Genomic DNA, 27,962 nt, shown 5'->3' on the forward strand with positions numbered 1-27,962 from the left:
AATCTGGAGAACTTCAATGTACCCAGGGAGAAGATTAGTTGTTGTTCTTCAACCTAAAAGATCTACTGTTTAACAAGTGCCAGTGAACCGTTCAATCCTGATCACTGTATCATCGAATTGGTGTTTACACATCCTCCCTATGACCACATGGGTCTCCTCTGTGGGCTTCACTTTCCTCCCTCATCACAAAGGCATGCATTTGGGTCACCACTCTAAATTACCCTTACTGTGCATGTGATTAGCAGAATCTGAGAGGAGTCAATGAGATTGTGGGTGTAATTAGCTGTGTGAGAATGTAAGTAGGTGTGGAATGTTAAAATGGGTAACATTAGAAACCCTCTGTAGTTTTCTCATAGCTACGTCCTAATTGCATTTGGTTTCTCCTTTTAATAGATAACATAGAAGATAATATTGTAAACATCAAATATTGTGTGAGTGAATTATTGCTTTACCTGCAAGGGTTATGTGGGTTCATGAATAGTAGGAAGAGGAGTCGTGAAAGGACAGGTATCTTCTGTAGTTCCCTGGCAAAATGCCATAAGAAGATAACAGTTGCTGGGATGGGCTCTAGGACATTTTAGTGCCAACATTAGGGTGCTGGATATTTTGACCCTCACAGTTTGGTGCCCACAATTTGGTGGCAGACATTTTGGCACCCAGTTTGGCACTGGGCATTTTTGCCCATTGCCCCATTCATTGTCTGCTGGCCGACTCCGTCCCGCCGCACTGCCTGAAACATCGGTGTTGCAGCACTGCCTGAAGCGCTGATGTTGCAGAAACTCCCTCTTCCCAGGAAACAGCTCCCCCAGCAAACAAGGGCTTTTTGAGCTTATAGAGATATATTTAAATTATTAAAAACGGTTGGGGAACGATCAAAAACAAGGGCTTTAAAATGATACATTTATTGTAAGTTTAATTACATATAATGGGATATATAATTAATTGAATTTAAAATTATTTAAAAATTAAATCACTCATTAAAAACAATCCAGTTATCGTAAAATAGATTATTTGTTCTGCACTTCTGGCTCAACTCACTGTCACCATTCTCTCTCTGAAGTGTCGTTCACGCAGCTTTTGACAAGAAATTGCAATGAAATGATTAAAATTAAAACTCACCATTAACCAACCAGTCTATAGTCACAACCCTCAGTACATGTGATAGAGTGCAGCTAGGCACACATACATTATAGAGTAATTAATATCTTGTGGTTGGTGTGCTGTGCAACGAACAAAAGAAAAAACCACAAGCTGTGAGTGAGTTGAACCAACCAACTGACCTTACTGGAACTCTCCAAGAGTACAACTCCCATGACCCTTTGTGGCCTCCCCACCCCACCGGGACCATTATGATATCAGCCCAGTGTGAGCCTGCACCTCTCTGACCCAGTTGTTTTGCGGATCAGTGCAGCCTACTAAATGTCCATTGCCCACCCCCTCCCCCCCACCCAGAACCAGTGTTTGGAGGTGCCAAGACCACAGTTCATAAACAGTTCATACATTTGGGAGGCCGACCTCTCCGCTGTGGGACTGGAACAGTTACTGGTCAAGGTGTGCTGGTTTGAGGCGGTCGACTGTGAATGTTTCCTGCCTACCACCAATGTCCAAAAGGCACGTAGTCCCATTGTGTCGTAAGACCTTGTATGAACCCTCATATGGGCACTGAAGGTGCATCCGGTGCCCACCTCTCCTTATGAAGACGTATTTGCAGTCTTCAAGATCCTTCAGGATGTAGGATGGAGCTGGACCATGGCATGAGGTTGGGACGGGGGCCAGGGTTCCCACCTTCTCATGAAGTCATGTTACTAGTGCCATAGTTGTTTCCTCCTGGCTGCAAGCCGCTGGCATAAACTCTCCCAGGACTGTCAGTTGGGCCCTGTAGATGAGCTTAGCAGAGGACATGGCCAAATTCTCCTTCAGCACTGAGCAGATGCCAAGGAGCACCTAAGGCATCTCATCCACCCAATCCAGGCTTCGGAGTTGTGCCATGACGCTGACTTCAAATGCCAATGGAACCTTTCCATCAGGCCATTACACTGTGGGAGTTAGGCTGTGGTGTGATGTAACTAACTGGGTCCCTCGGAGCTGTGCCTGCACTGCCTATAGGCTGGTCATGAACTATGCCCCCCGTCCGACATGATATTGGAAGGAAGGCCGAAATGGGCTACCCAGATGGTGATGAGGGCCCTGGCGCAGGAGGTTGTGGAAGTGTCCAAGATCAGGACAGCTTCTGACCATCTAGTGAACCTGTCCACCATCGTGAACAAGTACGTGGTGCTTCTGGAAACTGGCAGAAGCCTGACTATGTCCACGTGGACTTGGTCAAATCATCTTTGTATTGGCAGGAAGCATTGAACAGGGGCTTTCACGTGGCTCTGCACCTTGAATGTCTGACAGTGCAGGCAAGTTCTGGTCCAATGGCCAACCTGTTTACGCAGGCCATGCCACATGAATCTGTCTGTGACCAGTTGAGTTGTCCCCCAGATGGATGGGTGGGCCAACCCATGTAGTGCATTGAAGACGTGACGCCTCCACACTGGGCCTAGATTGGTCAGTGAACACATCACAGAGAAGTGTGACTTCGGACGGCCCGAAACACATGTCTTCCAGCTGTAGCCCTGAGTCTGCATTGCAGTTGACTGGTATCTCGCCATCCCGCCGCTGAGTCACTGCAAGCACTGTATAGTCAATTCTGGGGGGACAAGGAGTGCACAGACAGAACAGACGTATGGGACAAGGCCTCAAGGTTGTTCTTGCCAGAAATGTGCTTGATAGCCATCATGAACTCTGAGATATAAGAGTGCTGATACTGCTCCCTTGCTGACCATGGAACCAACACTTTGGCAAAGGCAAAAGTGAGGGGCTTGTGATTGGTGAAGACCATGAAATCCTGCCCTTCAAGGAAATAGGAGAAATGGTATATGGCGAGGTAGAGGGATAGCAAATCCCTGTCAAATGAACTATACTTCTGTCCTGATGGCCACAGGTGTCTGCTGAAGAAAGCAAGTGTTCTCAATTTCCATCAATCAGCTGCTCCAGAATGCCAACAATGGCCGTGTTGGATGAGTTGACTGTGAAAGCAGTGGCCACATCAATGTATGGATGCACAAGAAGGATGGCGTTGGCCAGAGAGTCTTTGGCCTAGTCATAAGCTGCTGAAGTCTCCACATCCCAGCTGAGTTTTTTGGTCTGACTGGACAGGAGCTTGAAAAGAGGTCACATGATCCTGGAAGCTGATGGCATGAACCTATGGTGGAAGATGACATTCCCAACAAACTCCTGCAAACTTTTGACCGTAGTTGGCTTGGCAAATTTACAAATGGCGTCAACCTTTGACAGAAGAGGGACCGCCCCATGTCGAATGATGTGGTGTCCAAGGAAATCGATGGCCATCAGGCCAAACTGACATTTCTCTAGGTTGATGGCTAGGCCATAGTCACTCAGTCACTGGAAGAGCATCTGCAGATGTGTCAACTGCTCCTGTCGTAATCAACTAGCAATGAAGATGTTGTCTAACTACATAAAAACAAAATCCAGACTGTGCCCCACTGTGTCCATGAGCCTCTGGAAATTCTGTGCTATGTTTTCGAGGCTGAATAGCAGGCAGAGTAACTCAAAAAGGCTAAATGGAGTGATGAGAGCTGTCTTGGGGATGTCGCTGGGGTGCACAGTGATCTGATGGTACCCTCGGATCAGTTCAAATTTTGACAAGATCCTCGCTCCGTGTAGATTGGCCATGAAATCCTGGATATGGGGAATCGTTGGTTGTTGTGGTGTCGTTAAGCCAGCGGTAGTCCCCACAAGTTCTACATCTGCCAGAAGACTTCGGCACCATGCGTAGATGAAAGGCCCATAGGCTGTCCGAGCACCGAACAATTCCCATCTCCTCCATCTTCCTGAATCCTTCCTTGACAACCTGCAGCTTGTCAGGATGAAGCCTGCATGCCTGGGTGCATAGTGGTGGTCCCTGCATGGGGTTGTAGTGCGGTGGAGAACTGTGGTGTTATAATGAATGGGAATCCTGCCAGGATTCTGGCAAATCCATTGCCCAACAAGGTTACCAAGTTAAGGTAGGGGGCCAGGTACTTGGCTTCTCGAAGGGTGAAGGTCTGGAAGGTCCTGGGGTTAACCAGACAGCGTCCTTTCAAGTGCACCAGGAGGCACTGGGCTCGAAGGAAGTCTGTGTCTAGTAGGGGCTGTATAAGGTACTGGTGAGACTGCACCTGGAGTACTGTGTCCAGTTCTGGTCTCCATATTTGAGGATACTGGCTTTTGAGACAGTCCAGAGGAGGTTTACTAGGTTGATCCCTGGGATGAAGGGGTTGACTTATGATGAAAGATTAAATCGTCTAGGATTGTATTCGCTCAAGTTCAGAAGAATGAGAGGAGATCTTATAGAAACATATAGGATTATGAAGGGTATGGATAGGATAGATGTAGGAAGGTTTTTTGAGCTGGCCGGGGAAACTAAAACGAGAGGACACAGTCTCAAGATTCGGGGGAGTAGATTTAGGATAGAGATGAGGAAAAATAGTTTCTCCTAGAGAGTAGTGAATGTTTGGAATTCTCTATCCAGGGAAGTGGTTGAGGCTGCTTCATTAAACATATTTAATTTAAATTTGGTGAGATAAATTTTTACATGATAGAGGAATTAGGGGATATGGGGAGAAGGCAGGTAGGTGGAGTTAGGTCATAAATTAGATCAGCCATGATCTTATTGAATGGCAGAGCAGGCTCGATGGACCATTTTTGGCCTACTCCTGTTCCTACTTCCTATGTTCCTATGTCAGCGAAGTGAAGATCCGGATAAAACGGCAGGAGCCAAACTTGAGGGGGGATGGTCCACACCCTTAAGTGTGAATGCTGCTATAGTTGGTGACAGTGAGGAATGGTCCCAACTTCCCGGCACAGGTGCCTCAGTTGGATGGGTGCAAGATGCTCTCCTCTGCTCCCATGTCCGTGAGGAAATGCCGCCCTGAGTGCCAGTCCATAGATAAAGTATGCTGACCATCATAGTCATCAGCGACAGCTGGTCCCAGCATTTCCTGGATGGGAGCAAGGTGGACAGCAGCAGCAAGCTCCAGAACCTAATTTCTGATAGTAGAAACACCACCAATCTGAGTTTGAGTTCTCCACTCCCTCCCATCTTCCTGGCTAATGTACAGTTTTTAGAGAATAAACATGACGAACTCCAAGCAAGATTACAGCAGCAAAGGGACATCAGGGATTACTGTGTGATGTGCTTCACTGAGATGAGACTGAATGAAAGCATTCCAGACCCAGTGCTGGGGCCCAAGGGCTTCACCTTCCACCTCGTAGATCTGGACACTGACATGAGGTGAAGGCAGAAGCAGTGGCGTTTGCTTCATCATTAATTCATTGTGGTGCACAAACGTAATGGTTATGTCTCAGTCCTGCTCCACTGACCTGGAAAATCTAGTGATCAAATGTGGTCCACTCTATCTACCAAGGGAGCTTTCCGCCATCATCCTGGTTGCAGTGTACATTCCACGCTAGGCTAACATTAGGAGGGACTGAGCATTGTCATCAGCAGCTATGAGACAACACACTATGATGCCTTCCTGATCATTGTAGGGAACTTTAACCAGGCAAGCCTGAAGAAGTCTCTGACAAACTACCATCAACATATCACCTGCAGAACCAGAGAGCCAATATAACTGACTAATGCTAGACTACCATCAAGAACACTTACTGTGCATCCCAAGCCTGTACTTTGGCAGGTCTGATCATCTGGCTGTTCTTCTATTCTCAGTGTACAATAGTGACTGAGAACTTGAGCACTGGTGGTGAAGATGGTGAAAATATGGTTGAGGGAAGCAGAGGAGCACTTGCAGGACTGATTTGAATCGGTGGACTAGTCTACATACAAGTATTCATTTTCAAATCTGAATATGTCACAGCTGTCACTGACTTCATCAGGAACTGTGTGGATAGGTGTGTGCCAATGTGTGCATACCAAAATCCGTGGCTGAACCAGAGGATTCGCAACCTGCTGAGGGCTAGATTGATGGTGTTTAAGACCACGATCCAGATCTCTGTAGGAAGAGCCGACCAGGTGTGACCTATACAAGGCTACTTTAACAGCAAATAAGCAATTCTGAGTTGTTAGAAACAGAATCAGATACACACAAGCTATGGCAGGGCTTGGAGGCCATTACATCCTACAAGGCCAAGTCTAACATTATAATTGGCTGTGATACTTCACTCCCCGATGAGCTGAACACTTTAAGCTCACTTTGAAAAGGAGAATTCAACTGTATCAGTGAGAATCCATGCTGAAGCTGGCAATCCCATGATATCTGCTTCAGAGGCTAACATCAGACTACTATCTTTCAAGAGGGTGAAGCCTCACAAGGCATCAGGCGCTGATGGCGTACCTGGCAGGGTACAGAAAATCTGTGCCAACCAACTAGCTAGAGTGTTCATGGGCATTTTGAATCTCTCACTGCTGCAGTTAGAGGTTCCCATTTGCTTCAAAAGGCCATCAGTCATGCTGGTGCCTAAGAAGAGCAGGGTGAGCTGCCTCAATTACTATCACCCAATAGCACTCACATCGTCTGCAATGAAATGTTTTGAGAGGTTGGTCATGGCCAGCATTAACTTGTATCTAAGAAAAGACCTGGATCCACTGCAATTTGCATATTGCCACAATTATTCCACACAGATGCAATCTCACTGGGTCTCCACTCAGCCCTGCATCACCTAGATAACAACAATACCTACATCAGCCTGCTTTACCTTGATTACAGCTCAACTTTTAACACCATCATCCCTTCAGTACTGGTCAATTAGCTTCAAAACCTGGGCCTCTGTACCTCCCTTTGCAATTAGATCCTTGAATTTCTCATTGGAAGACCCCAATCATGCAGATTGGTAACAACATCTCAAATAGCTCAGTGGTTAGAGTACTTGTCTTATAAAACCGGGGATGGGAGTTTGATCCTTGCTGGGGCCTTATTTTTGTGAGGGGGTGTTGGACAAAGTGATGTCTCTCTGTTTTCCTTACGGTAGACAAAGTTAAAGAATTTCATGTATGTTACATTCTAAATGTAGAATTATGTGACAATAATGGAACTTTACACCTCTTCCTCACTGACAATCAACACAGGCACACTTCAAGGATACATGCTTAGCCCACTGATCTAAACTATCTACACCCATGACTGTGTGGCTAGGCACAATTCAAATACTATCTACAAATTTGCTGATGACATAGGCAGAGCCATTGTACAGGAGCAACATCGATCAGTTAGTTGAGTGGTGTCACAACAACCTTGTACTCAATGTCAGCAAACTTACAGAAGGAAAAACCAGGAGAACCCAACAGGATCAACAGTGGGGAGGTTAACAAACTCCTAGGTGTCAACAGCTCAGAAGTCCTATCAGGGTTGGCGCCAGAACAAGGCTTTAGGATGACTGCAGAGAGCACAATCTGATCTTCGAAAAATCTCTCAGCATGGAAACGTGCTGCTTATATTGCCTGGAGGCTAGTGTTGCTAGGCTGTGGGTCACCATACCTAATATGAGGAGGTAATGGGCGTGAGCCAGTTTTTGGGAGGTCACAATACCACATTTAGGGAGCAATGCCCATGGATGATCCTCCTTGGTGCCAACCCCGAGACCTATCCTGAGGATAACATGTCAATACAATCATGAAGGCACAAGACTATATTTCGTTAGGAGTTTGAAATTTGTTATCTCACAATGGAGAACATTCTGAGTAGTTACATCACTGTCTAGTATGGAGGTGCCAATGCACAGGACAGGAAAAAGGCTACAGAGGGTTGTAAACTCAGCTAGCACCATCATTGCATTAAGGACATCTGTAAGAGACAGTGCCTCAAGAAAGCAGAATCTATCATCAAAAACCCTCACCAACCAGGCTATGCCTTTTTCTCATTGTTACCATCAGAAAGGAGGTACAGGAGCCTGAAGACGAACACTTAACGTTACAAAATCAACTTCATCCCCTCTGCCATCAGATATCTGAATGGCCAATGAACCTGTGGTAATTACTTCACTTTTTCTCTTTTTTTGCACTAATTATTTATTTTTAAACCTATATTTATGGGATTTTGCACCTTGTTCTGCAAAATACTGTTGCTGTAAAACAACAAATTTGATGACACTTTCATGACAATAAACCTGATTCTGTTTCTGAACGTGGAAACTGGGGAGGTAGAAAGCAAGGATGAATAAAACTCTGTCCTTGCACCATGGATATACCAGACTGGGGCACTGATTTTTTTGGTTATTTGGTTATTCTTTCTCAGCTAACATTTTCACCAGTTTAGGCAACAATGAAAAGAATGCATGTGCATCGAGGGGCATAACCCATTCAGCAGAGAAAAATTGTGAATGTTCAATGGAGAATCAGCGCTCCCAACGGGATCCATCTGTCCAGTCTTATTTACTTGAATATTTATTTATTTATTTCCTAGATTTATTTTGCCAGTTGTTTGAGTTTCCAGTTGATTGAATGCTGGATAATGGGGATTTTGGTGTACATGGATAAGAAGGGTCCAGAGGGACATGGAGCCAAACATAGGCAGATGGGAGTAGTCCGGACAATTTGGGCTGAAGGGCCCATTTACATGCTGTAGAACCTTATGATATGATTAGTGAAAATTAGAAAGCAGGTAAAGATAGTGGGATCATGATGGACAGCCAGCAGAGATTTCAAGGAATCAACAGGCCAGCAAGGGACAATAAACGGGACACTCGCAGGCCTGCTGCCTTGTGCCATTAAGAGGTTTCAATTACCCTCAGCATAAATATAAGAAAAAGCAAAGCATCTCCTTTTTCTAGGTCATTAATTCTGATTTCCGTTTTTTTTAATATAATTTTTTTATTTTTCACACAATGAACCATATCAATCAAAATATGTACAAATGTTTCTCATTAAATTTACAGTGGTCTTTTCTCCCTTTTTTCCCCCCTTTCCTTCCCTCCCCTCTACCCACCCCCCCTCCAAAACCCATAAATATTCAACATATACAATACAATAAAACAATATCTTCACACAAAGGAAAATAAACAAGAAAAATGTGTCATCTATTTATTACACCCTGAATCTAGTCATTTTGTCTTCTTATCATTTTCATTCTCATTTTAGGGGATGGAGGTCGTAGGCAAGCTCTCTCTGATATGTTCTATGTACGGTTCCCAAATTTGTTCAAACATTGTGACTTTATTTTTTAAATTATATGTTATTTTTTCCAATGGAATACATTTATTCATTTCCATGTACCATTGCTGTATACTCATGCTCTCTTCCATTTTCCAAGTGACATTATACATTTTTTTGCTATCGCTAAGGCTATCATAATGAATTTTTTGGACTTTATCCAATTTGAGGCCTAATTCTCTACTTCTTATGTTACTTAAAAGAAATATCTCTGTTTTTTTTTGGTATGTTATTTTTTGTAATTTTATTTAGTATCTGATTTAATTCTTCCCAAAATGTATTCACTTTCAGACATACCCAAGTTGCTTGTAATTTTGTTCCCATTTCGTCTTACAGCGAAAACATCTATCCGATAATGTTGAATCCCATTTTTTTTTATTTTTGAGTAATATATACCCTGTGTAACCAATTATACTCTATCATACATAACCTTGTGTTTATTGTATTCTTCATAGTACCAGAACACAACTTTTCCCATAATTCATTTTTTATCTTTATGTTTAGATCCTTTTCCCACTTCTGCTTAGGTTTATAGTTTATTTCATTTTCCTTATCTTGCAGCTTAATGTACATGTTGGTTATAAATCTTTTAATTATCATTGTGTCTGTAATCACATATTCAAAGCTGCTTCCTTCAGGTAATCTCAAGCTGTTTCCCAATTTATCCTTTAAATAAGCTTTCAATTAATGATATGTAAACATTGTCCCATGAGTTATTTCATATTTATACTTCAACTGTTCAAATGTTAATAAATTATTTCCCAAAAAACAATTTTCTATTCTTTTGATTCCTTTTCTCTCCCATTCTCTAAAGGAAAGGTTATCTATTGTAAAAGGGATTAGTGGATTTTGCGTCAATAGCAATTTTGGTATTTGATAATTCGTTTTTTTTCCTTTCTAAGTGAATCTTCTTCCAGGTATTAAGGTATTAAATGATGGAGTACTGGTGAGTTTTTATATTGCACCAGCTTTTCATCCCACTTATAAAGTATATGTTCCGGTACCTTCTCCCCTATTTTATCTAGTTCTATCTTAGTCCAGTCTGGTTGTTCCCTTGCCTGGTAAAAATCTGATAAATACCTTAATTGTGCGGCTCTATAATAATTTCTAAAATTTGGTAACTGCAAACCACCTTGATTATACCTCTCTGCTAATTTATCTAATGCTATCCTTGGATTTCTCCCTTTCCACAAGAATTTCCTTATTATTCTCTTTAGTTCATTAAAGAATTTTTCTGTTAAAGGAATTGGTAACGATTGAAATAAGTATTGTGTCCTTGGGAACACGTTCATTTTAATGCAATTTACCCTCCCTATCAATGTTAGTGGTAATTCTTTCCAATGTTCTAAGTCTTCCTGTAATTTCTTTATTAGATCTGATAATTTAGTTTGTACAAGTGGCTTAAGTTATTATCTAACCTGATCCCTAGGTATTGGATTGATTGTGCTTGCCATTTAAATGGTGATTCTTTTAAAAATTCTGTATAGTTTGCGTTACTCATTGGCATCATTTCACTTTTATTTGCGTTGATCTTGAACCAAATCTTTCTCCATATTTCTTCAATTTCCTATGTAATTCTTTTACTGATACCTCTGGTTCTGTTAGGTATACTACGATGTCATCTGCAAATAAGCTGATTTTATAATCCTCCTTTTTTTTGATCACTTTTATTTTATTTTCTATTCTTATCAGTTCTGCCAAAGGTTCTATTGCTAAGGCCAACATTGAGGGGGATAGTGGACATCCCTGTTTAGTTGACCTACTTAATTTAAAGTGACTCGATACATATCCATTTACTGCTACCTTCTCCAACGGTCCATTATACAATGCTTTAATCCAATTTATATATTTTTCTGGCAGATTGAACTTCTGTAATACTTTAAATAAGTAGTTCCACTCTACTCTGTCAAAGGCTTTTTCTGTGTCTAGAGCAACAGCCACTGTTGGTTTCTTATTTCCTTGAACTGTGTGGATTAGATTAATAAGTTTACAGACATTGTCCGCTGTTCGTCTTTTCTTAATAAATCCAGTTTGATCTTGTTTTACTATTTTAGGTACACAATCAGCCAATCTGTTTGATAATAATTTCGCTATTATCTTATAGTCTGAGTTAAGTAGAGATATTGGTCTATATGAAGCTGGTGTTAATGGATCCTTCCCCGTCTTTGGTATTACTGTAATTATTGCTGTCTTACATGAATCTGGGAAGTTTTGTGTTTCTTCTATCTGGTTCATTACTTCCAGGAGAGGAGGAATTAATAATTCTTTAAATGTTTACTCCCAGGCAATCTTGAAGGCAAAGTGTAGGTATGCACAGAAGATTCACAGCGGTGCGACACCGGTGATATAAGGCACATGTGGCAAGGGATCGAAACTATAACAGAACACATGACAACCTTGTGAGTCAAAGACAATGACACCGCCCTTCTAGATGGACTGTGTTTCTTCTATGCACAGTTCAACAAGAAGAGCAGCCTAAGTTCAAAGCTCCCTGCATAACCGCAGCCAAGATTAGGTGAATCCTATCCATGGTGAACCCACACAAGGCAGCGGGACCAGAAAACATACCTGGTTAAGTACTGAAAGACTGCGCAGACCAATTGACGGAGGTCCTTACAGACATCGTCTTCGTGTCACTGCAGCAGTCCATTGTCCCCATGGGTTTCAAGAGAGCCACCATTATCCTGGTAGCAAAAAAGGCAACAGTAACAGGCCTCAACAACTATCGCTCTAAGGCATTATGAAATCCTTTGAGCATCTGGTGATGGAATACATCAAAGTGCTCCTCTCAGAGACACTCAACTCATTTCAATTTGCCTACAGATGGAACCATTTCACTGATGATGTTATAGCCTTGTTCATCCATTCAGTCCTGACCTACCTGGAGAAAGACACCTCATACACCAGGCTGCTGTTCATCGACTTCAGCTTGGTGTTTAATACAATAATTCCACAGAGTCAAGTGGAGAAGCTGTCCTCATTGGGACTCAATATCCCTCTCTGTAACTGGATTCTGGACTTCATAACTGAAAGATCACAGTTTACTAGGTTAGTAGCAGATCGTTGAGCACTGTCACATTGAGTAATGGTGCACCTCAGAACTGTGTGCTTAGCCAGCTTCAGTTCACACTACTGACCCATGATTGCATTACAAGATCCATCTCCGACAGTCATTAGGTTTGCAGATGACATAACGGTTATTACCCACATCAGCAACCATGATGAGTTGCACTATTGAGAATAGATGGAAAATCTTGTGTTATGGTGCGAGAATAACAGCCTGTGTCTCAATGTGGATAAGACAAAGCAGATGATTGTAGATTTCAAGAGGACTAAGGATGACCACCCTCCACTACACATCAATAACTTTGCAGAGAATAGAGAATTTTGGAGTGAATAGTGTAACAAGCCCAGAGGACCCATAAACCCAGCAGCAATAGATACTGACCAAGAGTAATGGTTACTTAAACAAAAGTTGTTTTTAATTATCTTTAAACATGAAAACAGAATCACACTTTAACTTATTGACTTAACTAACCTAACTTAAGCCCCTTCTAATTCTAAGCTCATAAGTGTATAATGTGTAAGTTCAGAAAAGTTCTTTGGTTCACTTTTCAATTTCACTTCTCATTCCTCTAAGTTCACTGGGTTGTAGGCAATTCTTATACTGTGCACAGAATTTAACATTTATAAAGTTCACCAAGCTTTGGTGCTTGAAAGGTAAATGGTTACCACTCAGGAAGGTTCTTGTTGACTTTCAGAGAGAGATTTGTTGTTCCAGGACATCCACAACTGGTTTATTTCAGTGTCTTGCTGAGGAAACTTGCCCTATCAGGGTTCTCCAGATGATAACCTCTTTCTTTCAGGTCACCACAGAATTCCTTTTTGTTTCTCATATTCCAAGTGAAACATTAGACAGCCAGTCCTCTCCTCTTGCATGAACCACAAGGGCTTTGACCAGGACGTCTTCCAAAAGGCTTTCCATAAACTTCTGCTGGCGGTAATACTGTACGTGATCTCTGTCTCTCACTCTCTCTCTGAGAAAAAACCTGTTTGACTCTCTCTGCTTGCAAAACCTCATGATCCTCTTCGAACAGCAAACTTTCTTCCAGACAGAAAGTGGCTCCCACAAGATCTTTTATTTGTTGCCTTTTGTAAACAACAATCCATTAGTGAAGTCTTTTGAGCACTCTTCAAAGCTCTTGCAAAAGCTGCAAGGACTCGATATGTCTAGCATGGAGCAGAGCTCCAGTATTTTAAATAAGATCTGTTTGTATGTAACCGACTCTAACAAACCTTTCCCAATTTATCTCCCAAAAACATATCTATATACTCTGTCACAATAGAGAATAGTGAATGCCAAGTTCCGAGGAGTCTAGTTAAGTAGTGACCTATTCTGGACACAACATCAGCACACTTGTCAGGAAGGCACAGCAGTGAGTGCATTTCCTGAGAAGACAGAGGCAGGCAAGGTTACCAACCACCATCCTGGTGACTTTCTACAGGACCTCTATGAAGAGTGTCTTGGGTGGCTGCAACACAGTGTGGTATGGTTGCTCTGGAGCATTGGATCAGAGGTCAATCCACAGGACTATAAGAGCAAAAGAGCAACCCTACTCATACAATCCCTCCAAGAATATTATTATTTTAAAAAAATTATTTGTTTTTATATATGTACTGCATATAAATCGCTTGTAAATATGTCCAAAAATCTGGATGCCAGAAATCCAGACAACCCAAGAATATGCTTTTCAAAAACTCTCAAACATTTTATATTTAGCGGGCTTTTGTGTGTGTGCATGCATACATAAGCCTCTGCATATATATCGCTTATCTGTATGTGAGTGATATCTGGTTGTGTCTTTGCATGCTTTTCACTGAAGAATGCTGTTTTGTCAGGATGTACTTGTGCAATTGGATAATAAATAAACTTGAACTCGCACTCGAATATTTGACCTCACCAATGTCTTATACAACTTCACCATAGCATCCCAATTCTTAAATTCAGGATTTTGATTGGTGAAGGCCAACATGCCAAAAATTCTCTTTCCGACTCTAACTGTGACACCACTTTCAGGGAATTATGTATCTGTATTGCCAGACTCCTCTTTTTTACCATACTCCTCGGTGCCCTACCAGTTACCGTGTAACTGTTGCAAAGTGCATGCAACATCTCACATTTGTCTTCATTAAATTCTAAGGAAGATTAACAGCTGGTTCTCAACAAGAACCACAAGGTAGCATTTACAAATATAAAATTATTCCAAAAAGGATATAAAAAATGACATTGTTTAAGCTAAAAACACAATGCTAGAGAAACTCAGAAGGTCAAACAATTTACTTTATATAGTAAAGATAAAGATACAATCATCATTTTGGACTTAAGACTTTTATCAAGGTATGGAAAAATATCAGTAGGTGCCCGAACAAAATGAGCACAGTCCCAAAGGTAATCGGTGGATAAGGGAGGGAGGGCACACCAGCAAGCATGGGGAGGAGAGATAGCTCTGTGAATAGTGAGAGAGGGGGTAGAATACTGGAGGAAAGAAGACAAATGGAAAGGGAAGGAAGGGAGAATGGAGAGTAGGCTAGCAGAAACTGGAGACGTCAATGTTAATGCCATCCGGTCGGAGAGTGCCCAGATGGAAAATCAAGTGTTGTTCCTCCAATTTACAGGTAGTCCTGGTGGAATAGTACATGAGGCTATGGTAGACATGTGAGCATAGGGTGCAGAATTGAAATGGTTGGCCATTGGGAGATCCCTGTCACTGATGCAGAGAGAGTGAAGGTGCTCAGCAAAGCGATCTCCCACACTGCACCTAGTAGCTCCCATGCATAGAAGGCCACAAAGGGAGATTGTTCAAGCTGTTCTCTCTCTAGCCTAAAAAAAATACCTGCTGACTTTTGCAAATGACCTCTTTTAATTAAAAAAATATTGCTATTATGCAACTTTATCTTGGCTGAACCTCAGATTCAAATTTTGAAGAACGTTTCACAATGTAGAGTGAAGGGGCCTCACTTTGTCTAACCTCTCCTCATAGCTATAAATCCTTGCATTTATTTTCAGAGTATTTTCTGATCAGCAAACAGTGATAATATGTTGTGCACAACTCCTTAGAGTTGTGCTATCTTTTTAAGGCTATAAACTTCTCAAATTGTAGACAAGTTGCTTTAAAGCAGAATTTGATTTTTATGCATGATTGTTCTTATGTTGGCTGCATGTATACAGCCAATAGCAAAAAGGAACACAATAAAGAGTCACCAGCCCATTTTGTATTGACTTCAGTTTTGAGATTATTGAAAGCTACATGAGCACTGCAGAAAATTATGTCCCATCATCCCTGAATTACATTTGTAATTGTGGAGGACATACATTCTATCTAACCTGCTACTCATAGTTTATTTCTATCCTAATTTTAAGATACAAAATATGCAATGCAACATTTATGAACATAGATTCATATAAATTAATATTATCAGAACTTTTTTTCTGTGAGATTCTACTTAGCATACTATTAATATAATAAATTAACAAAATCATTTATTTTGAGTGTGACAGAATATATAGAAATATTTTTGGGAGATAAATTAGGAAAAGTACATACATACACACACTTTAAAACAGATCTTATTTGAAATACTGAAGAATTCTTATCCACAGTGACTTTGCAGAAATTGTGAAGAATGCCTATGGAGATTTCACAAATAGATGTTAATTGAATTATTTGTGGAATTAATGAACTATTGTATTTAAAGCAACAAGCAGGAGACATGATATCTATTGCTAGTTCTTTCCAGAGTTTTGGATTGATCACAAAAAGGTCACTAATGGGTTCTTGTTTACCTAAAAACAACAGATGAACCAGAAGACTGACTTCTATTGTTTGCTGGAGAAGGTCAGGTTTTTTTGAAAGAGAGGGAGCGAGAGAGTCACACAGGCTTTCTGGCAGTTTTGAGAGTCTCAGTGTCTCAGAGAGAGGGAGACTTAACAGTGTCAGCCAAGAGAAGATTGTTGGAACTGAAACAGAAGCTCCAGAGTGGAGGATGGCCTGCAAGAGGAGAAAATGAGCTATCTAGTGTTTCTCTTGGAATAAATGGAACAGAAAGGAACTCTGTGATAACCTGAAAGAAAGAGGTTATTAACTAGAGAACCCTGATGGGGAAAGTTTCATCAGCAAGACATTGAGGTGACTAATGGTGGTACCTCAATTGTGGAAATCCTGGAACCACACATCTCTCTCTACAAGAACCTTCCTGAGAGGTAACCATTTACCTTTGGTACCTTTCAAGCACTAAAGCCTGGTGAACTTTATACATGTTAAGTTCTTTGTACAGTATAAGAATTGCCTGCAACCAGAGAACTTGGAAGAATGAGAAGTGAGATTAGACTGTGAACCAAAGAACTTTCTTAAATTTACACACACATTACATACACGTGCACTTAGAATTAGAAGAGGGTTAAGTAAGTTAAAAAATAGAGATAAGTTAAAGTTTGATTCTGTTTTCATGTTTAAAGATAATTAAAAACAACTTTTGTTTAAATAGCCATTTGGCATGGTTAATATCTATTGCTGCTGGGTTTTGGGGTTATTTGGGCTTGTAACGTGAGATATACATTTTCGTTTATTTCAACTGATTATGTTTAATGATCCTTTTAATCAAAGTATACATTAACAATAGGCAAAAGATAAATAACACTGTTTATTTACATTTTGATGATTGTTGTGGAATGGGTCTGCACTGGGTTGCAATGTTCTACGTTAGGATTAACATAAATAATCAAGATTTGACCCACTAACGTTCATGATGACTTTTTACACATTAACTATTCGTTGTTAATTACATTCCATTGACACAACATGGCATTTTCAACAATATTGTAAAATTACAGTTCACATGCATTCTGTCTTTGTATTAACTTACAACTTGATCCCGATCGCTCTTCTCTCTTCCGAAATATGCGTGGCAGTGATTTATTTGAGCTGGTAGCTATAGAAACACTGGAAGCGGACGCGAAACCAGCCGTTGCGCATGCGCGTGGTTGGCCTTGGCGTCTGGGTGTGGTTTTGACCGGGCGTATGATACAGCTGCAGCAGGGGAAGTCTCTCTTCTTTTTGTTACAAATCCCAGTTCATTTCAACCCAAATCCTGTGTTAGTAAGGCTCTATCATTTAAAAATACTTTCCAGCAAGTTGGAAATTTTTCTCTCAGTAACCCGTGAAAGGGAAAATTGCGTTTCGTACCTGACACAAGTTTGACTCTTCAGCCACCCATAAGAAGGTCAACCCCTCCCTATTTGGTGCTGCGGTGGTTAGTTCCTTGTCAGTCTCCAAGCTTACAGACTTCATTGTGAGTAGTGATGCGTTTCTCTTCACTTTATCCTGATATAAAGTATCCTGCCTCGGGTTCTCTCTGTTCCGGGCAGCTAGCGTTGTCAGAGATGGGTTTTGGGTGGGGGTCGCTCCTTGGCTTCTCCTTGTGAGCAGATCTGGAGACCGTTCGTGTGGGATGCTGTCGCCGACCGCGCTCTGATGTGTGTGGCGGGGGGGGAAACAGAAAACGGGCGTCGGTTGGTGACGCGGGACCTTTCAAACCGTGGCTCGAGCAACGTGACGCGACGCTCCGCCAGTGACGTCAGCGACCGGGCCTTCGGGACCTCCCTGACCCCGGGTGGTTGCAAGGCGCGAAAGGGCCTTGAAGCAGCACGGTGCGGTTGCTGGAAGCCTTGGGTGGTAATCCAATTCAATCCGAATCAAGATGTTGTCATGTAGAAAAAACTGCCATATTACACAAAATAGCTTTTGACAGTGTAAAGAGATAATGGAATATGGGAAGTTAATCGATTGCTAAATAGAAATGAATTAGGGTGGGGTGAAGGGATAATGGGATAAGGGGAAGTCAAGCAAGAGCTAAATAGGAATTAATTATGATGGGTTGAATAAGGGTGGAAGAGAATAGAGTGTGAAGAAGGATTAAGTATAATAGAATAGGGGTCTTCTAGCAAGTAGATAAATTTAGCAAGTCCTGGGATTTGAGATTTATGAATAACAAAGACATGACACTTCCTCGTAAACAAGTATACACACAGAACACACAAACTACACGTAGGCAGAATTACCTAATTCCAAGCCGCATAACCTCCCCCCTTGCGGCTAAAGACATGCTCACGTGAATGGAGCAGAAGTGCCTCCGAGGCGCCGACGCCAACCCTCCTCGGGGAGGGATAGGCACCTGAATGGCTGCCTGAGTGCGGGCTGATGACTCTATCAGCTGGGATCCCAACTCCCCACTGCCTGGCAGCCGCCACCCCTCCGCGCTGCTGCCTGGCAGGGGGGCAGCCGGTGCAGGCTGATGTAGCCCGGCTGGCTGCTCCTGCACTGGGGGCCACTCTCTGCGGCTCAAAATGCGGCATAGCATTGGCGGTCTTCCCAACCCGTAACACTCCACACAGCTGGAACTGTTGTGGGAAACACAGAGTGGTTCCACCTGCATGGGGGGTGGGAGTGGGGGGGAGATTATGGGTAGAGAAGACAGCCATTGTTATGCCTTCAGCCAGTTTAGAGCCTGTCTCCAGCAGCCCATGCAGCCCTCAGCTGCAGTACCCCTCATTGGTCTGCCATCATGGTCACCATCCCATGGGTTGTCTCTTCTGACTCTCCTCAGATGGGGTGTGTTCTCCCCATTTTCTGATTCCCTGCGCCAGTCCTCCACTTCTATTGAGTCTGCAACTTCTCATAGCTGCTGCCGATCATAGATGCCACCATCTTGGGTCCAGACCCCATGGTCGTGGTATTTAAAATAAAACTACCGTTGGCTCCTTTAACGGGCCGTTCATAGCTTGTACGAACCTGACGGCAGTCAAACTGGGGGGTTGGACCCTGTGGGAGTGCTATGTCCCCACTTTCCATGGGTCCGCAGCAGTGACCATGCTGCCATTACAGCAGCTCCAGTTGCACTGCTATTTTTAAAATGCAATTGTAAAGTCCAGCTGGACGAAACGGCATCCTTCGGTCTTTGGTGTAAAACCATGCAAATGTATATGTAGACATAACACATATGTTTACAAATTATCTATATGCAGTACATATATAAAAAAAATAAATAAATTGCTATTGTCAAGAGTAGCTTCTGTAAGGTAAAACATCATGAGATGGGAATGTGTAGGGAGTTACCCTGTACAGGGCAGTAACAAGAAGGGGAGGTGTCCTTGTACTCCTGTTAGGTAAAACATCATGAGATGGGACCGGAGAAGGAGTCACCCAGTACTAAGGAGTAACAGAATGCATCCTTGTACTTACAAGATAAGAGAGACATTGATGGATTGAGAGGCAGGAAGCTAGCAGGGAAAGGATAGCAACAGTTTTAGTCATTGGACAAGTAATGATATGATGATGTTCTAAGCACGTATCCAAGGGTATAAAAAATCACCATTTTGCTGATAACGGCAGAATGCATTCTCCGACTAACTTTGTTAGTCGCAAGTGTTACAATCCGGTAATAAAGAACAAAGAACCCTGATTTCGACTCAGCCTGGTGTTTGTCTCACTCATTCATGAACAAAGCAGATCTAACACTTCTCAGTGGGATTGTATAAGCAGTTCATCAGTCATTCAGCAGTCTCATTGCTCATGAGAAGAAGCTGTGCCTCAGCCTGGAGGTTCTGGCTCTGATACTTCTGTATCTCTTTCCCGAAGGAAGATGCTGTGTGCAGGATGGCAGGAGTCCTCAAAGATTTTGCGATCCCTCCAGACAACAATCCTGGTAGATCACGTCGATGGGAGGTTCCAGTAATCCTCTCTGCAACTCTTGAGGTCCTGTGGATTGACCTCCAATCCAATGCAACTTTACCACACTAAGGCAATCTTGGTATAGTTTAGCGGATCAGGTACCCCATATCTGTTTGGAAGCCAGGAACTCAGTTCATTCTCGCAAGAGGGAATGAAGTGGATAATTACAGGCGGCCGCAGGCACTGTAACCTCTGGAACAGAATAGTGTAAATAAAATAAAGTTAAAGACTAAAGTCTGCAAAATCTGGGGTTTAATAAACAAATGTATTGGGGAAACTCAGCAGGTTATGTAGCTTTCATTAGGAAGTAAACATTTGGCTGATAACGCCTCAAACCGTGCATCTTGGCGCCTCACAGTTTGGCGGGCAGCAACCTCCTTTGAAGAAGACCGCAGAGCCCACCTCACTGACAAAAGGCAAAGGAGGAAAAACCCAACACCCAACCCCAACCAACCAATTTTCCCCTGCAACCGCTGCAATCGTGTCTGCCTGTCCCGCATCGGACTTGTCAGCCACAAACGAGCCTGCAGCTGACGTGGACTTTTTACCCCCTCCATAAATCTTCGTCCGCGAAGCCAAGCCAAAGAAACATTTGGAGGGCTCCCATTGACCTTATTCACAATACATATTCATCAAACTTAATCCCTCCTCATGGGGTATCCCTTAATCACAGGAAGCAACCTTAATGCATCTAGATTTTTATTTAATGACAGATAGTAACTGTGGAGAGAGATCAAAAATTCTTAGGTTAACAAGGTTTCAGTGAAACCAAGAGAAGTTAGAAATCGGACATATTTGGAAGGAGCAGGTGAACAAATGGAATTATCTTGATACTGTGAAAACTGGGGGGAAATACTGTAGATGAGAAAGGGTTTGTTAATTGCAGATGATTTGTCTGATGTAATATAAAAGAATGGAAAGTGCGGAGAAAACATAGAACATTACAGTACAGGCCCTTCAGCCCATGATGTTGTGCTGAGCTGTATTTTTAAATCTACTCAACAATCTAAACCCCTTCCTCACACCCATCACCTTCTCTTTCTTGCATCTAAAAAAACAGCAGGGTTGGACTAAAGCTATAAAGGATATTTTGATAAGACTTGTGTGAAAGACTCATTTTATGTTTTTTTTACTGTTTTAGGAGTTGCTGCTAATCTGACCTTCGAATGGTGATGTGATAACAGTGTCAGGAATCAGCTTTACTGCCACCATGCCCACAGTGCAGCCAGTTATTAGTTGTGTACAGAACCTGGTTCTGTACGAAACTCGAGCAGTGCGTTCAGCTTTTAAATTGTTAATTTTTCTTGTGATTCAGTAAATATTGTGCTAATATTTCTGCATTTAGCAAAGATAGAAGTGCACTAGTTATACTGAGTGAATTAGGCTTATTGAGGCTCTTGGTTACCACGTGGAATTAATTAATTTTTTTAAAACTTCACCTGATTAAATGAACTTGCATTAAGTTGAACTGACGAAGCAAATTGGTGATGGAATGAAATGGTGCTTATATGTTCTGATACTATTACCTTTCTTTATTTTCTTTTTATTGATGTTTACATTATGCACAATTGAACAGTACAATTATATATTGTAAGACTCAAAAGAAAAGAAAAAAAAGCCCCAAAAATACCCCTACCATTAAGCAAAGTTAAAATCTGACACGTAGGAATCAAGTGACAACAGCCTGGAGATGCACAACACCAACACTTCAGAACAACCTTAATTCTTTAGGTTATGGTAGTCCATAAATAGGCCACACATCTTTTGGAAGTTAATATTTGACTCTTGAAGGGCATATCTAATTTTTTTCTAAACTTAAACAAGACATAATATCACTTACATTCTGTAAGTGGAGTATTGTCTTTCCATTTAATCAACATTGCATGTCTGGCTATCAATGAAATAAAAGATAAAATTTGGTTTGAGTTGGAGTCAGTAAAACATCATCTTAAAATGATCTGAATAGAGCAATTAAAGGGCTAGGTTCTAATTTGAATTTTAGAATAACCGATAATATTTTAAAGATATCTTTCCAAAATTTTTCTAAATTATGGCAAGTCCAGAACATGTGAACCAAAGAAGCATCACCAATTTTACATTTGTGACAGAGGATTTATATCTGAATAAAAATTAGACAATTTAACTTTAGACATATGTACTCTGTAGGCCACTTTTAATTGCAACAGTGTTGTCCACAAATGGAGGTAGTGTTAATCAGATTACAAATAGAGTCCCACGCCTCATCTGAGAATAAACGATTCAAATCCTGTTCCCAGTCATTCTTGATTTTAACTAACGAGGCTGTCATTAAATCAAGCAAATTATTATAAATAAAGAGATATTAAATCTTTATGAGAAAGTTGTAAATCAAAAGGTGTATCCAGGATGTTTGCCTTGGAAAGGCATCAGGAAATTCCTCTGGAAGGGTAAGCCTTCCCTCATCACTTATGGGATTATGACTTCAAGAAATATATCGGGCAGCCCAAATGAAGTTTGTCACCTCCCTCTTTGATGGAGGAGACAAGTTTTCTTGGGCAAAAATAGAGCTGCATAAGGTTGGAGAGAGGATAGCAGAAGATTTTATATATAAATGGAATTCAAAATTAATTTTGGGTATAAAAGAAGCTCCCTTATTAAAACATATAATTAATATTTAGAATAAAATAAATTATCAAATCTGGACTAAAGGGGGCCTATCTCCTAAAACACCACCAGTTCAAAATAGGTTTATTCTAATAAAATCCTGGACATCTGGTCCCAAAAAAGGATCAGGGGCATCAAAGATTGTTATGAGCAGGGGCAATTAATGACATTTGATCAATTAAAAACCAAATATGGTGTAACTAATAATACTAACTTCTGCTATTTTCAATCAAGATCTTATCTAAAGGATAAATTGGGGCCAATGATGGCCTTTTACTGCAGTGCAGTGAAGTAGAGACTCTGATTCCAAAGGGGACTACAAAGAAATTTATATCCAAAGTGTATTTCCTACTTCAAATGGGTACCCTGAAATCTAGACAAAAATGGGAGACAGATTTGGGTATACTGATTGACTTATTTTGGGACAGCATGACCATTAATTTAAGGTATAGATTGGCACAATACATTTTTTTGCATCAATTATATCTTGCGCTGCAAAAATTACACAAATTAAAATCAGAAATATCAGATCAATGAAACAGGAACCTTTTTGCATTAAACTTGGTCATGTTCCAAGGGGAGGCCTTTCTGGAAAGATTTGGGAAATCTTCTAGAACAAATTGCTAAGATTCCATTTATACAGATACTGGAATTGTTTATATCGGGACGTATAACAGATGTAAGACCTAAAATGAAGCTGTCGAAATACCAGTTAGAATTTGTAAAGATCCCATTGGTGTTGGCTAGGAAGTGTATAGCGGTTACCTGGAAATCTGATTCCCATCTAGATATGACTCGTTGTAAAGCGGAAATATATGCTTGTATTCCCCTGGAGAAAATTACTTGTAACATTGAGAAAAACATTGTTTTTTTTCCCCTAAAATTTGGAGTCCATATCTTCAACACATAGGTGTAGATTCTTAACGATGCCCCCCCCCCACCCACCCCACACCCTCGGCCCTCTGCATCCCGGAACCACCTGGGATTCCTGGTAAGTCAGGATATTTGTCCTTTGGCAGGATACTGATGAATCCAATGAAATCTTTTTCTTACTTTTCATTTTTTTTTGTCTTATTTTCCTTTCAATTCTATTGATTTTTTTCCCTCCTTTTTTCCCCTAGGTTGATGGGAGGGGAAAGGGTTAGGACTTAATCTTTTTTCTTTTCTTACTCAAAATCAACATTAAATGATGATTGTTTCTTTTATGTAATTGATGAACTTCATGTTGATTTGAAAATGTAAATAAAATAATCAAAAAAAAAGGATGTTTGCCTCGGAATTTGCAGAAAGTCGGGGATCTGAGATTGAACAAAATGTCTTAAAAATATCTAAAAATTGAGTGTTTGGTGAGTTAAATTTTCACCAATTGTTCAAAGGAAGCAAAATTGCTTTGAATAAAAAGTCTTTAAAATATTTAATACCCAATCAATGCCAGTCATTAAAGACAGTATTTTGCAAAGAAGGTTGAAAAAGATGATTAGATATAATAGGGCTGGCAAGAGAAAAGCTCTGAAATAAAAAAAAAACCTTTTAAATTGTGCCCATATCAGGTCAAATTACTGTTATCAAGTTGGTCATCTTTATCTATTTCCACGATTAGTCACATTAATTCTATCAAAATGAACATTTTACCTAATTTTTTATATCTTTTCCAATCTATACCAATTTTCATTCCCAAATCCTTTTTTGACTCACTTGATTTGCTTATAACTTCCTACATATGACAGGGAAAATGTCCCCATTTAAATAAAGTTTCAAAGAGCTAAAAGGAATGCTGGATTGGAGTTTCCAAATTTTAGAGTTTAATACTGGATGGTCAATTTGCTTCTTTTGTTACACTTTGCTAATTACTTGATAGTCCTTCATGGGTAGAAATGGAACTGAATTTTACTAAAAGTACTTCTATGTTGACAATTCTAGGGCCTTTTTTATCCTCTTTATATAAACTGATAATTAGACATAGTTTGAGAATATGGATATTATTTCACTTTTTCCCTTTCAAGTCATCAAGTCAAAGTTTGCAATTGCTCCTGAAGGAGCAAAAAGTTTAATAATTTAGTTTATCAGAGTGTTTAGTACCTCTGAGTATTGTTGAGCTAAGTTAATTTCTTGTCATAAGATTAACATTTTACATGGCAAAGCAGTGTTGCTATTACATTTGAATATTCTTTACTCTAAATTTGGAACAATATACTTTTTCCAGAATGTCTAGGAAAGGTAGCCAATATCTTGAAGGACCCCTGATACACTCCCTTCTCCTATCGGGGAAAAGGGTTGAGAGTGTGAAAGCACACACCAACAGCCTGAAAGGCAGTTTCTCCTGCAGCCATTAGGCTCCTAAAGAAATCCCATAACAGTGCTATCATTGCTGCCTTTGCTGTGTGCTAATTAATCTTTCTTTTTATGGCTGTTGTTGTACTCTTTATACGGCTGTATGAATATGAGGGATAACCTGTTAAATCTGCTTGCATATGAACCCTTCTCACTGTACCAGATATTTTGTGACAAATAAACTTCAAACTCAGCAATGGAACTTCTATAGAATCTAGAAAACCTGATATTGAAGGATGAGTAGTCCAAAATTAGACTTCCAGGTTTTATTTGAGAAAAAGTATGGACAGCTATATATGCTGACAAGAACAGTCCATTATGTTGTATTGATTATACATTTAAATTTAGACATACAGCTTGGTAACAGGCCCTTTTGGCCCATGTGTCCGTGCCATCCAATTAACCTACAACTCCATATGTTTTGGGGGGTGGGAGGAATCCAAAGCATTCAAATGGAACCCAAGCAGACGTAGGGAGAACATGCAAACTCCTTACAGACAGGGTGGGATTCGAACCCAAGTTTCAGTCGCTGGTGCTGTAACAGTGATGCATTAGCTACTTCACTAAATGTGCCATCCCTGCCCACTAATGTACACTTCTGGGGTGTGTACATGGTTAGAACCTAATACTTTTTTAAAATAATTTTTTTGTCTTAAAATGTTTGAACAATTTAAACTATAAACATATTGCTTTTTTTTGTTTTAGAATAAAATGTGAGTTGAACAGTTCTATTATTGTTCTCTAATATTCTTTAGAGATATTTTCTGGTTGGAAGCAATCATGCAGAAACCAAATATCGTGTGCTGAAAATAGACCGTACAGAACCAAAAGACTTGGTGGTTATTGATGACCGTGTAAGTACCACTTTTTAATTTTAGGCTTGTGCAATATTTATAAACTTCTCTCAAAGGTTCAATTCAAGGTGCTACTCTTGGATTTGGAAATTGAGAAGGATGAAGGGTTTAGTTTCCAGTTAAAACCCAAGTATTTGGTGGGTTTAGCTTGAGTGTATGTTCTGATATAACATTCATCTTTGGAGTGGGATGCTGTGTTATGCTGGCTCATCTTAATGTCCATGTGAGGATAATTTATTTGGTATGACTGCATGTGAGTTACATATTTCTGATCATTATGTTTATGGATAGGTTTGATTTTAAATCTGAACAGACTTTAAAGGAGCACATGTCTGGTTTAAATTCTAAAATCATAACAATGAACATGTATGATAGTGACCAAAAGAATTTCTGAGCTAATTCCTTTTCCAAGGGAAATGGAATTCAAAAGATGATAAGGCTTTGTAAGCCAAAAGGTTGTGCCCCGTACCAATGCCATCTCATTCTGCAGCAGGCAAGTTTTGTATCAACAGTTTTCATATGCATAATTTAGCTTTCAAAAAGGCTTCAATTGAAAGAGACCAAAAAAAATCCTTGGTGTCATAATTGAAGTTGTCAAAGGCAGATATCCAGTATAGTAGATGAAACCTAGGTCTGCAGAAGTCCTCCATTTAGGAAGAAGAAGCTTCTGAGGAGTGGCAGCAGTGAAGTACAGATCAAAGCACTGCTGTAGCAAAAATAAAACCGGAAAGAGCAATGCATGTTCAAACTAAAATAAATACACAGAGAAAAATGTACTTTTCCAGCATCCACCAGCAGTTCTTTAGGTATCATGGACTAGGAGGTGTTAGGAGGAGTCACCTTGTTTACTTTATTATAGCTGGACTAATTTTGAAATTGTGTGCCAACATGATAAATACCACCATATCTATTGACAATTATTGTGGCAAAGTCTTTGAGGACAAGAATGGGCCCCAGGCAAATTTATCAGTCACTTGAACACAAACACAAATAATATATGCTTCTTCCCAATGCTACGTTTGACATAGATAATAATTTTCAATTATTATTCTAAAATACCTTGTTTTGTTTCAGCATGTGTACAGTCAGCAAGAAGTTCAGGAACTTTTAAGTCGCCTTGATATGGGCAATCGAACTAAAATGGGGCAGAAGGGACTATCTGGGCTTTCAAAATCTATAATTGCTTTTGGCATTGTTGGTAAGAATTTGAAAAATGTCATTCTTTCTAAAGTGGTCTTGTTTTAAAAAGGTCTTTCTTTTAACCCCAGATCTTCATGTTGTCTGCAGTTAAAGTGCCAAATGAAGTATGATGCTTCTGATTTAGTCTCTGTGTTTTACTATTTGCCGTTGATGATAGTGATATACAGGTACACAATCCTTTATTCAGAACCCTTGGGGGAAAGTGTGTTCCAAATTTCGGATTTTTCTGGATTTCGGAAAGCCAGATTTAAGCCCACCCAAACTGTGCTGCCATATCCACCCCCACCCCCTTCCAGTCGTGCTGCCAGTCTTCTCCCCCCCCCCCCCTCACTCTCCTGACTCGCGCTGCCGGTCTCTCGCCCACCCAACTCGTGCTGCCAGTCTCTTCCCCCTTGCCTGCCTGACTCGCACTCTCTCCCCACTTGCCGGTTTTTGGATCTTTCCGGATTTTAGATGTCCGGATAAAGGATTGTGTACCTGTATATCACTAACAAACTGATTCTGATTATTAACATCAATAACCATTTACAAATAATATGTGCACATATTCTACATGATCAGATCAAAGATGCAAGTATTCAACGTTTTTTTTTAAATTTTTTATTTTTCACACTATAAACCATACTGACCAAAATACAAGTATTCAACTTGTTCATATCTTCGTCTCCAGAAAGCAGTTTTAATGAATGGTTATTGTACAGAAGAAGGGCATTCATCTCACCAGGTTCATGTCAGCTGTATACTCTCATATCTCTTGGTGTATTCATCATCTTTCTCCATATATTTGTCCAATTCTTTCTTGAAAGCCACTATGGAACTTGTCAGTCCTACATCTGCAGATATGCATTCTGGATTCCAACCACTCATTATTTTTAAAAAATGTATTTTCTCCTGTCATTCTTAATTCTCTTCTCCCAGTTATACCTGTGATCTCTAATC

General features: G+C 40.6%; 2 protein-coding genes across 19 annotated transcripts in view; one reads left to right on the top strand and one right to left on the bottom strand.

The window, feature by feature from the left end:
• Positions 1-17,780, bottom strand: part of ak9 (adenylate kinase 9) — a 371,922-nt gene extending 354,142 nt beyond the window's left edge. For 10 of the 15 annotated variants that reach the window (XR_011340758.1, XR_011340759.1, XM_069887555.1 and 7 more), the window contains exon 1: positions 17,452-17,780. Coding sequence is in view for 9 of the 15 variants with exons in the window: in XM_069887555.1 (XP_069743656.1) it covers positions 17,452-17,556 (105 nt within the window). In the remaining 6 variants the exon portion in view is untranslated. Of the gene's footprint in view, positions 1-1,119; positions 1,271-5,713; positions 5,796-7,320; positions 7,505-7,538; positions 7,650-17,131 lie in introns of those variants that run through there. The other 5 variants (XM_069887557.1, XM_069887560.1, XM_069887559.1 and 2 more) reach the window with 5 other exon arrangements.
• Positions 12,167-27,962, top strand: part of fig4a (FIG4 phosphoinositide 5-phosphatase a) — a 161,955-nt gene continuing 146,159 nt past the window's right edge. The window contains exons 1-4 of one of the 4 annotated variants that reach the window (XM_069887570.1): positions 12,167-12,256; positions 21,137-21,268; positions 25,725-25,823; positions 26,898-27,021. In XM_069887570.1, the coding sequence (XP_069743671.1) occupies positions 21,206-21,268; positions 25,725-25,823; positions 26,898-27,021 (286 nt within the window). In that variant the 5' untranslated portion in view covers positions 12,167-12,256; positions 21,137-21,205. Of the gene's footprint in view, positions 12,257-17,244; positions 17,558-19,938; positions 20,020-21,136; positions 21,269-25,724; positions 25,824-26,897; positions 27,022-27,962 lie in introns of those variants that run through there. The other 3 variants (XM_069887572.1, XM_069887569.1, XM_069887571.1) reach the window with 3 other exon arrangements.

This window comes from Narcine bancroftii, chromosome 6 (genome assembly GCF_036971445.1).
Source record: "Narcine bancroftii isolate sNarBan1 chromosome 6, sNarBan1.hap1, whole genome shotgun sequence".
NCBI lineage: Eukaryota > Metazoa > Chordata > Chondrichthyes > Torpediniformes > Narcinidae > Narcine > Narcine bancroftii.